Source organism: Elgaria multicarinata, chromosome 4 (assembly GCF_023053635.1).
Source record: "Elgaria multicarinata webbii isolate HBS135686 ecotype San Diego chromosome 4, rElgMul1.1.pri, whole genome shotgun sequence".
Classification (NCBI taxonomy): domain Eukaryota; kingdom Metazoa; phylum Chordata; class Lepidosauria; order Squamata; family Anguidae; genus Elgaria; species Elgaria multicarinata.
The window spans coordinates 186163-197342 of record NC_086174.1 but is presented as its reverse complement, the minus strand read 5'-3'; the positions used below and the strand labels follow the sequence as shown (position 1 = coordinate 197342).

The 11180-nt window shown below is 51.8% G+C and overlaps 1 protein-coding gene across 1 annotated transcript; it reads left to right on the top strand.

Annotated features, from left to right (window-relative positions):
• The first annotated feature begins 9388 nt into the window (after window positions 1-9388).
• LOC134397926 (lysophosphatidic acid receptor 6-like) lies at window positions 9389-10369 on the top strand. Its single transcript, XM_063124957.1, has one exon. It carries the CDS (start codon window positions 9389-9391, stop codon window positions 10367-10369), a length of 981 nt encoding a protein of 326 aa, XP_062981027.1.
• The last annotated feature ends 811 nt before the right edge of the window (window positions 10370-11180 follow it).

Sequence of the window (11180 nt, the reverse complement as noted above, 5' to 3'; positions counted from 1 at the left end):
GGTGGCGCTGTGGTGAGGCACGAGACCCACTGTCACCCCATCCGACTGGCAGGTCTGTCTGTGACTCACTGTATGGACATGTGTGTAAATCCCAGCTGAGTGTTCTGAGCTTCAAGAAATAAGTGATCATAGAATCATAGAATAGTAGAGTTGGAAGGGGCCTATAAGGCCATTGAGTCCAACCCCCCGCTCGATGCAGGAATCCACCCTAAAGCCTCCCTGACAGAGGGTTGTCCAGCTGCCTCTTGAAGGCCTCTAGTGTGGGAGAGCCCACAACCTCCCTAGGTCACTGGTTCCATTGTCATACTGCTCAAACAATCCCTGAAACTCCGCTCAAGCTAAATAACACCAAGTGGCACCACAAAATTTGCATTTACTGCTCCAACAGTTTTAGAGACTACCAAAACTATGCAATGATAAAACAAGCTAAACACATTGCTACCTTCTATGCAATTAGGATGATTAGAAGTATAATAGAAGCTGTGGTTCATAGAATCATGGAATAGTACAGTTACAAGGGGGCCTATAAGGCCATCGAGTCCAACCCCCTGCTCAATGTAGGAATCCACCTTAAAGCATACCTAGTTAACATATTCCTCACTCAGTATAATTAAAGTTCTGTTCCTCTCAACCAACAAAGCAGTCCTCATTAAGATCTTACAGTTACCTTTCTGGCAAGCCTGGCTGGCAGACCTTATGTAACCGTGTTTGGCAGGTGTCTCGTTCTCCCAGGACCTCTCTCTGAAACAGACCCAACTTAGGGTGATCTTCATCGGAAGTTTCAGATCTGATCACCCCACTGCTCCTTGTTCTACCAACTAATGTAGCAACAGCTCTATTTCTTTAATGTTAAGCACCCAACTATGCATCTTGGCCTGTTGGACTTGGCCATGGCTTCTACTCTTGATCTCAGGAGGGCTTCTGTCTAGTGCAGCTAGGTTTACTGCTTACGACAGATGACGCCTTGTGAAAGTCCATCTCCTCAGGAGGTAATGAGCTTTTTATTTCTAAGAATTAACCAGCCCACTTGCGGCAACCTTTTTTTTGCTTCATTCCCAAGAACACTTTCAATTTCTCATAGTTATCTCACAGCACACATAGAACTAATCACATCTATTACTAATAATTTACAGTTAGCATACACAGGTTATTATGAATAATGCTCCTAGGAATTCTTATCAACAATATATGTTGCATTCACCCTGCATGATAGAGGAGCAGAAAGGGGCAGGACTTAGGAAAGGCACGCCTCTCCCCCCCCCCTCATCAGCCTGTGCCACACGCACCTGGGATGGAGGGGTCCTCAGGGTCAGCGTATGCTACTCCCCACCCCACCCCGCCTGCACACGCTCTTGCCAGTTCTGTCCCTAGCACAGTCTGCTGCTCAGGTTGTTGTCTGCCTTTGCCCAAGCAGAGCCAATGGGATTTTCAGATACCAGCGATGCTAAAAGAGGCTCCTCTGTGTCCCCCCCTACCACGAACTGCCTTTCTTTCTGGCCCTGTGAGACACCTGCACAGCTCCTGCACCTCTGGAACCTGGTCTGAGAGGTGGTTCTGGTGGAGCAGCTCGGCTAGTCCAGAAAAAGGTCCAGTTGGTCACACTGGGAGCATCATCAGGCAGGGGGTGGGGATCATGTTCCCTTACCGTTGCTTCCCCCCCACCCGCTTCTGTCCCATGATACTTCCTCTTTCTTCAAGTGGGGGAAGAAAGAGGAAGTAAAGAATGACCATGTGGCCCATTTTTATAGTGCTACTTTTCCTGCACACAGCAGTAAATGGCAGCTCGTTTCGCTTCTAACCCCCCCCCCCCACAAAAAACAGATTTACTGGGGTCTTATTTGTGGTGGAAAGAAGACCAGAAGGAGCAGGAGAAGAGCGGGTGGCGGATGTCATTGTCAAAAGGCCCCACGAGAAACCGTGAGCGGCCATTAACACAATGCGATGAAACACTCGTCTGATGATGCCCTGAGCAAGGGAACCATGGCTGCCACTGTGAGGGGAAGACTCACACAAGCTAATCACCTGCATGTCCTTGCAAATTAGGGGAAATGGCCCTTTATGTTGGCTGTAGTGCCCAGCCGTAGATCTATTAAAAAGAGACACCCCCCCCCCCCCATGATCTTACCTTTAAATCACAGCTCCAACGGCAAGATAAATCCAGGTGACGGCAGGGTCAGCAACCGGGGAGGGAGGGGGGAAGGGAGGTGAGTCCAGTGGACTCATGGTTGGCTTCACAGCAGCTTTCCCACATGGGCTGGCAGGTGGGTGGAGCGACACCCCCCAAAATGGCCCGAGGCACCCCGGGGGCTTTGGTACCAACCTGCTTCGCCTTGGCGTGCCCTGGGCTGACCAGCACCTATTCAGGATGAAGAAGGCCAAATCAGTTTGACTCCTATTCGGGGATTTGGCCTAACGCACAGCCCTAGTTTCTCACACCCACCGCCCATCATCCCTGCCCTGTGGTTGTGCCTCCATCCCCAGCTGCTCTCTCTGCTGCCAGAGAGGCCCTTGGGGCTGGGCAAGATGAAAGGTCTGTCAGGCTGGCCTTATTTATTTATTTATTTATTTATTTATATAGCACCATCAATGTACATGGTGCTGTACAGAGTAAAACAGTAAATAGCAAGACCCTGCCGCATAGGCTTACATTCTAATAAAATCATAATAAAACAATAAGGAGGGGAAGAGAATGCACCAAACAGGCACAGGATAGGGTAAAACTAAGCCGGCTGGGAGGGTGGAAGCACTACGCTGAAGGCAGGGTGGGGGCTCCCTGAGGTCAGTACCTGCCTGCTGCACTCCCCACCGTTACCGGGTCTTGTCAGCTGGGCTCTGCTGCTCCTGCTGTTAACGGACAACCAAAGGAAAGGAGCCACCAGCTGGAACTGCGTCTCTGAGAGGCAGGAGGCAACCCACAGCCCTGGGGGTGGGGGGAATAGACCATCATCTTACTCCTGCTGCACAAACCACCTGTGGACCACCCCCTTGGATGCATGTCATCATGCACACCTATGTGCATGGATGGAGCGGGAGGGTTTAAAAAAGTTTATTACGGCGAGAAATCTTGGCCCTCCTCTGTGATCAGTAGAACTGCTGACATGGGACAGGAAGTCAGAGTGTGCTGGCGGTAAGGGTGTGTGTGGAGCACCTCCCCTCAAAACCAGAGTTTTGCAGCCGGGAGTGTTCCTGGCTCCAGCCCGGCACCTGGGATGCCCAGCAGGCAGCTGTGCCCAGCTGTACCTGTGCACGCCATCCGCTGGCGTATCAGCTGCACCCATTGCATGGGGCCTGGCCATGGAGGCATATTCCTTAGTTACAATGACCTGGTTTGTATGAAATGGTGCAGCTTGTCTTGGGTTATTTAAGCCAACCCTCGTGTAACCCGTGGTCTATTCTAGGGTTAGCTGCAGCCTCACCTGTCATGTTGTGCAAAGTGGCCCACTGAAATGTGATGGTGGCCGTACACACACCATGGGGCTGCTGATGACGAGTGTCTGGAAACTTCAGCCTGTCAAAATGAGGCAGGCCATGATTCTATGACTTCCCTCCCTGTTAACTCAACAGTGATAACTGTAAGCCACTGAAGCTGTTCTCTCGCCCTCCCCTTCCCCGGCCAGTGCTGAGTTTATGGAAAATGTTCTGAAAATGCAACCTGCCTCCCCACAAGCACTGGCACATCTGTACAAGCGCAGAGAGGCCTTCCCACGAATGTGGTTTCTGCTACCGGGGGCGGGAAGTGTGCTTTCTTTAGCAGTGACATATTGCAAGTCAGGAAGCAAGATTAGATTTGCCAAAGGTGTACAAGCAACGAGTTCCTCTTGAAGCAGTTTCTGGCTTCTACAGCTAGTCACTCTGGGATGTGAATCTCTTCTGTGAAGTAAGTTCTGTGGGAAGGGAGGAGGAGGAGGAGGAGGGGGCTCCCCTTTTGAGCAACAGAGGTGGAAATGCACAGGCAGAAATGCCCCGTCTAATATTTATAATAGAGAGTCTGAAGACCAAAAGGGAAGGCTCCAGGCTGACCTAGAGTCGTGTGCTGTTCATCAGTCAGGAGCTGCTTTTGCTTGGACAGTAGCCATTCGGGGCACATGGCACGGGCATCCCTCCCAGTTCCAGAGACATTGCTTGCTGGCATGCGGCCGAGGAAAGCAGCACTTGTTGGAAGGTGTCCCAAGAGAAAAGGGTTGGGAGCGGCCACTCAGACTCTTGCAGTTTTTCTGGGCAGTGAGAAGGTGGACACGGGCTCCTTCACCGGTCTTCCTTCAAGGAAGCTGAGGAGGACAGCCTGTTCCTCCCTTTACTCCTTTCCAAGGCTCCGGTTTTTGCGGGTTACCTCTTTTCTCCACAGGAGGTACAATGACATCTGGCTAAACAGAGCAGCGCACAAAAATAATAACAATAGAATCATAGAATAGTAAAGTTAGAAGGGGCCTATGAGGCCATTGAGTCCAACCCTCTGCTTATTGCAGGAATCCACCCTAAAGCATCCCTTACAGGGTTGTCCAGCTGCCTCTTGAAGGCCTCTAGTGTGGGAGAGCCCACAACCTCCCTAGGTAACTGGTTCCATTGTTGTATTGCTCTAACAATCAGGAAGTTTTTCCTGATGTCCAGCCGAAATCTGGCTTCCTGTAACTTGAACCCATTATTCTATGTCCTGAACTCTGGGATGATCAAGAAGAGAAACATGGCAGAGCTGGAAAAATGTAGAAAAGGGCGAGGAAAGTGATGCAAGTAAGATGTTTGGGGCTTTTTAATACAGAAAAATAGGAGGAGGAGGAGTGGTGGTGGAACATGATTGGCGGTCATGGAACTATGCATGTTGCAGAGGGAGATTATTTTCTGCATGGTAGAATTTGGAATTATCCCTTCATACCGATGGGCGTCAGATTCGGGGCAGACAAAAGCTTCACACCGTTCATCATTAACAATGGAATTAACAGCGGCAAGGTGTGTTGGCATGATGGCCCCTGACTTAGATGCCTCTGAAGGAGGCTTGAATGACAACCACACAGGGGAGAGCGAGGACAGGGCTCTCGCTGGCTACTGCTCATGACGGCAATGTGGAACCAGGCCCAGCTTCGGAGGTAAGGGCTATTTATTCCGTATGTTTCCAACCTGCCCTTCAGCAATGCGCTCAGGGCAGCTAACAGGGCAGGGGGAAGAGAGAGAGAAAATATAAAATAAGATACAGATAAAACAACATAAGGAGAAAACACAGAAAGTCAGATTAACCTTGCATTAACTGATTGGGATGGAGAAAGTTGCCCGATTCCAGCGTGGCCGATTTCATCCATGGAGCCAAGCACTGGCCTCTGCCTGCCCCAGTGCTCCAGGGTCTCTAGCGGAGAAGGGGCTCCCCCCTCACCCACTGCCTGCCTGCTGCAGGCTGGACCTACGACCTCCCACAAGCAAAACAGATATTTTATTCCTGAGCCATGGCCCCTCCCCTGTTGTTTAAAAAGGCCCGGGATATTTAGAAAAGAAATACAGTCTGGCACTGGAAAGATTTATTTATTTATTTATTTATTTATTTCATTGCTCCCCCCACCACCCGAAAGAGAATCAAATGGGAAGCAGGGTACCCTCTCTGGGGACATTACTCCAAAGGTGGGGCACCACCACTGAAAGGCCCTGTTCTGGGTCATCGCGGACTTCATCATTTCCAAAGGTACCCACTGAGGAGCTCCCTGTAGAGATCTCATTGTGCAAGCAGCTGCAGCAAAGGGAGCAGCACTGGGAGCTACAGCCAGTGTGTTGACTGGGGATGGTTACAGAGAGCAGACAACTCCCCTGTTAAAACAGCTCCACTGGCTTCCAGTCTGTTTCCAGGCACAATTCAAAGTGCTGGATATGACCCATAAAGGCCTATACGGCTCAGGTCCAGGTTATCTGAAAGACTGTATTCTCCCTTACGAGCCTGCCCATCCTCTGAGATCTTCAGGGGAGGCCCTTCTTTCAGTCCCACCACCTTCACAGGCCGGCCTAGTGGGAACGCAGGGGAGGGCCTTCTTGGTGGCTGCCCCAGGGGCTGTGGAAGTCCATTCCCAGGAAAGCTAGACTGGCTCTCTCCCTGGTGTGTTTCCAGAGGCTGGCTAAAACTCTAGGGTGGACTTCAGGGAGTAGTCTGGACCTCTGTTAATGGACTGTTTATATATTGGATTTTTTAAAAAAAATATTCATAATTTAAATGTTTTAATATTGTAGTTATATATAGTGGGGTCCCAAAGTGTTCTATATTAGGACCAATGCTTTTCATTGTTCATAAATGATCTGGAATCAGGAGTGAAGAGTGAATGGCCAAGTTTGCTGATGACACCAAATTATTTAAGGTGGTTAAAACAAAAAGGGATTGTGAGGTGCTCCAAAGGATGTCTCCAACCTGGGAGAGTGGGCATCCAAATGGCAGATCCAAATGGCAATGTACGTGTAAAGTGATGCATGTTGGGACAAAGAATAATAGAATCATAGAATAGCAGAGTTGGAAGGGGCCTACAACGCCATCTAGTCCAACCCCCTGCTCAATGCAGGAATCCACCCTAAAGCATCCCTGACAGATGGTTGTCCAGCTGCCTCTTGAATGCCTCTAGTGTGGGAGAGCCCACAACCTCCCTAGGTAACTGATTCCACTGTCGCACTGCTCTAACAGTCAGGAAGTTTTTCCTGATGTCCAGCCGGAATCTGGCTTCCTTTAACTTGAGCCCGTTATTCCGTGTCCTGCACTCTGGGAGGATCGAGAAGAGATCCTGGCCCTCCTCTGTGTGACAACCTTTTATTTATTTATTTATTTATTACATTTTTATACCGCCCAATAGCAGAAGTATTTGAAGAGTGCTAGCATGTCTCCTCTCAATCTTCTCTTCTCCAGGCTAAACATGCCCAGTTCTTTCAGTCTCTCTTCATAGGGCTTTGTTTCTAGACCCCTGATCATCCTGGTTTCCCTCCTCTAAACACGATCCAGCTTGTCTGCGTCCTTCTTGAATTGTGGAGCCCAGAACTGGACGCAATACTCTAGATGAGGCCTAACCAGGGCCGAATAGAGAGGAACCAGTACCTCATGTGATTTGGAAGCTATACTTCTATTAAGGCAGCCCAAAATAGCATTTGCCTTTCTTGCAGCCATATCGCACTGTTGGCTCAGAAAACCAGAGCCACTGAAAACCAACTTCAAGTGTAACCTGATGGGAACTGAGCTGGTGGTTACCGACCAAGAAAGAGATCTTGGGGTTGTGCTGACAGCTTGATGAAAACGTCCACCCAGTGTGCAGCCATTGTAAAGAATGCCCATGTTAGGCATAATTAGAAAAGGAATTGAGAATAAAACAGCCAGTACCTTTATACAAATCAATGGTTTTAATATTGTATTACTTTGATATTTTGATGGTTGTGTATTTTTGTTGTTGTTATTTTATTGTTGGCTTTTGTTTTGCTAAATCAAATTCCTGCAGGGAGGGGCAGGGCTGGACGAGGCCTTTTTCTGCATGGAGACCTCGGCATTCAGTACGATGGGCTGATGGGTGGACAGGTTCACAACCCAGCAGCTTCTGTGCCTTGGGGGCCGTTTGACACAGGTTCCCCACAGGCAGCTCCACGCTGCTGCTTCCTGGGGGTGGGGTGGGGGCGGGGCGCTGGCTTTCCCAGCACAGCTGCCTGGAGGAGGAGGAGGAGGAGGAGGAGCGTTGGCAACAGAGCAAAAGGCCTGGGCCTGCATCTGCCTGCAGGGCCTCCGTTTCCAGTTACAGGCACTGCAGCTTGCACATGAGCATCACCCACGTTCCCCTCAGCCTCTGGCTGCTCTGAAGGTCAGAGAGAAAAGCTTCAGACAGAGCACGAGAGGCCATGGCTGGGTGTTGTGAGGGCCCCAGGGGAGGCTGCCCGGCTGCACAGAGGCTTCTCTGTGGTTTTTGACAGTTTCCTCCTCCTCCTCCTCCTTTCTTGCCCTGCTAAGCAAGTTCCCCCCTTAAGCAGCATGTGTGGGTGGGTGGTGGTGGTGGTGGTGGTGGGGGCGGCTGCCTTATTGCTTTGCTTCACTGTGCTAGGCAGCCAACTTTCACCTACTGCTTAGCAGCTCTGGTTTGCCTGCACAGGAGCTCATGGCCATGAGCCAAGTTTCCTCTGCACATCTTCTTGTTTCGCCCGGGGCGCAGCCAACAGTGATGGCTTATCTTGGGAGCCCAAAGGCCACCTGGGTCTCCGGCAAAGTGTGCTGAAGGCAGCCGGGTTGCTGATGTGCGGCCATTGCAAGCAAACCCTTCTTCTTCTCTTGGGGGAGCTGCCCATCCTGAGTGGGGACTGGGGCAGAGGCAAAGCCCTATGAAGAGAGACTGAAACAACTGGGCATGTTTAGCCTGGAGAAGAGAAGATTGAGGGGAGACATGATGGCACTCTTTAAATACTTGAAAGGTTGTCACACAGAGGATGGCCAGGATCTCTTCTCAATCCTCCCAGAGTGCAGGACACAGAAGAACGGGCTCAAGTTCAAGGAAGCCAGATTCCAGCTGGACATCAGGAAAAACGTCCTGACTGTTGGAGCAGTACGATGATGGAATCAGTTCCCTAGGGAGGTTGTGGGCTCTCCCACACCAGAGGCCTTCAAGAGGCAGTTGGGCAACCATCTGTCAGGGATGCTTTAGGGTGGATTCCTGCATTGAGCAGGGGGTTGGACTCGATGGCCTTGTAGGCCCCTTCCAACTCTGCTATTCTATGATCAAGGCAACCCGTATTGCTTGGCTTAAGGGAGGTCCACCCACCTCTGCCCCAGTCCCCACTTAGGGTGGGCTGCTCCCCCAAGAGACGAAGAAGAGTTTGTTCCTCACTCCAGGATGGTGGTGAGGCCCTAGCACAGCTGTAGCAAGCTTGTCCTTAAATGAACTGATCACACTCCAAGAAGGCAGAGTATTAGCTGAAGCTGATATCATCAGAGACAAGAAAGATTCCCCAGTGTTGACATTCAGATTGTAAACTCCTTGTTCTATATTAACAACCCCAACAAATCTTTAACTGAAATGTAGTCTCAGGCTACAGCTAGACCTAAGGTTTATCCTGGGATCATCCAGGGTTCGCCCCTGCCTGGATCATAGAATCATAGAATAGCAGAGTTGGAAGGGGCCTACAAGGCCATCTAGTCCAGAACTATAATAAGTTCTGTGTGATCCCCTGTGTGTCACCTAGGTTAACAGGTTTGACCACTGGACGATCCATGGATAAACCTTAGGTCTAGCTATTGCCTCATTCTGCAAGCTTAGCAAACTAATCCGCTCCACCTTATTCTCATTCTCTAGGGAGAAGGTGCCAATCAGTGTGCTCCCAGCAGTACCCCAAAGTAAGGCGTGGTCCCCCGACCGGACCTGGAAAAATGAGCCCCAATTGCACCAACAGCAGCAGGGGGGTTGACATGGCCTTTGCCAGCCTCTACTCGCTGGTCTTTGTGGTTGGCCTCCCACTGAACATTGCAGCGCTGTGCGTCTTCCACTGGGCGGAGCGCTCTGTCACTACCGTCTACATGAAGAACCTGGCCTTCTGCGACATGCTCCTGTTAGCTTCGTTGCCTCTGAGGATCTATTACTACAGCAGGCGGCCGGATCTGCCACCGGCTGTGTGTGAAGTGGCCGGGCTGCTGCTCCTGGTGAACATGTACGGGAGCATCTTCCTGCTGACCTGCATCAGCTGGGACCGCTGCATGGCGGTGTGCCTGCCGCTCAGCCCCCGAGCTCGGGCCATGCGCCAACAAGCCAAGTACATCTGTGCAGGCGTGTGGGCCTTGAGCGTTGCGGGAACCATCCCCACCTACATTGTGCGGAGCAAGGAGAAGGGGGGGTGCCGCACGCTCTGTTTTGACAGGCGCCCCCACTACATCATGGCTCCCAGTGTCTCCAGCGCCATGGTGCTGGCCTTCGCCCTCCCACTGACCGTCATGGTGATCTGCTCCTACAGCCTGCTGCAGGCCGTGCACCGCAGTGCCGTTGCCCAGATGGAGCTGGTCGATGGAGCCAAGATCCAGCACATGGTGGTGGCCAATGTGGCCATCTTCCTGGGGTGCTTCCTGCCATTCCACGTGGCTGTGCTTTGCTACCAGGTGCCGGCGCTGGCCGGAGAGCGCTTGGCCTTGGCCTACCAGTGCGTCCTGCTCCTGGCCTGCGCCAACGCCACCCTGGACCCCCTGGCCTATTATTTTGCCACCGAGACCTTCCGCCACTTGGTGCCCGTGGACCACCTCCTGAGGAGCCTGGCCTCCCACAGCAACCCTGCTGAGGGGGCAGAGCTGCTTGCCCAGCCTTTGGAAGCGCAGCAGCCTGTCGCCTCAGGCATGAAGGCACCAGCCTTGGAAGGAGCAGCGGTCCCTGGGGCGGGGCAGGCGCAGTGCCAGCCCCTGTGACCTCCTGTCTGGACCAGTGCTGGCGGAGGGAGCGAGGAGCGGAAGCATGGCATCGTTCATGCCAGGGGGTGGGGGAGGGGTGGAAGACATGGGTGAGCCTGTGCAGAGTCAGTGCGTGTGTGGGACATGGATCTGTGCCACCAGGGAGTGGGAAAGCTCCAGTGGAAAGCACAGCACAGCCCTCGGGCTGGCCTCATCCCAAAGGGGCTTCAGAGCCCCCCCTCCCCCCTTCCTGGCCTTCCCTTGCCTTTGCTCAGGCCCAGTGTATTTCCATTGTCTTGCAAAGGCAGCATTGCGCTCTCTCCTCGAGGAGGAGGCCGCTGAGCTAGAGCCTCGCTGCTCTCAAGCCCCCCACCCCTTGATCGAACAACCACCTTTGCCTGCCCCGAGGGACGTGGAAGCCCTCGTGGACATTGTACCAATGGACTTCAAACAGCTTCCCCCACAGCTGACATTCAGATGCCTTTTCAAAAGTCATCTCTGCCCACCAGCTTTCCCTGAAATGTGACCCAGCTGGCCATAGTTTGTAGCATTCAGTAGAAGTGTGTGGTCTTATTGATGATTTCTTTGTATTGTGCTGCTTTTATTGTTACATGGATGGTTAATATTAAATTTTATGTCCACCACTGTGATACCTTTGTGGAATATAAATTTGAATAATAGAACAATCACTTACCGGAGGCTGGACACAGGGTGCCTGCCAAGGGACAGGGACAGGGTGCAGGGGAGGGCAAAGGCCCCACAATTCTCTGTTCACACTTGAATTGGGGAGGGGGAGCAGGGAGGAGTGCCTTCAGCTGCTTTCCCCAAC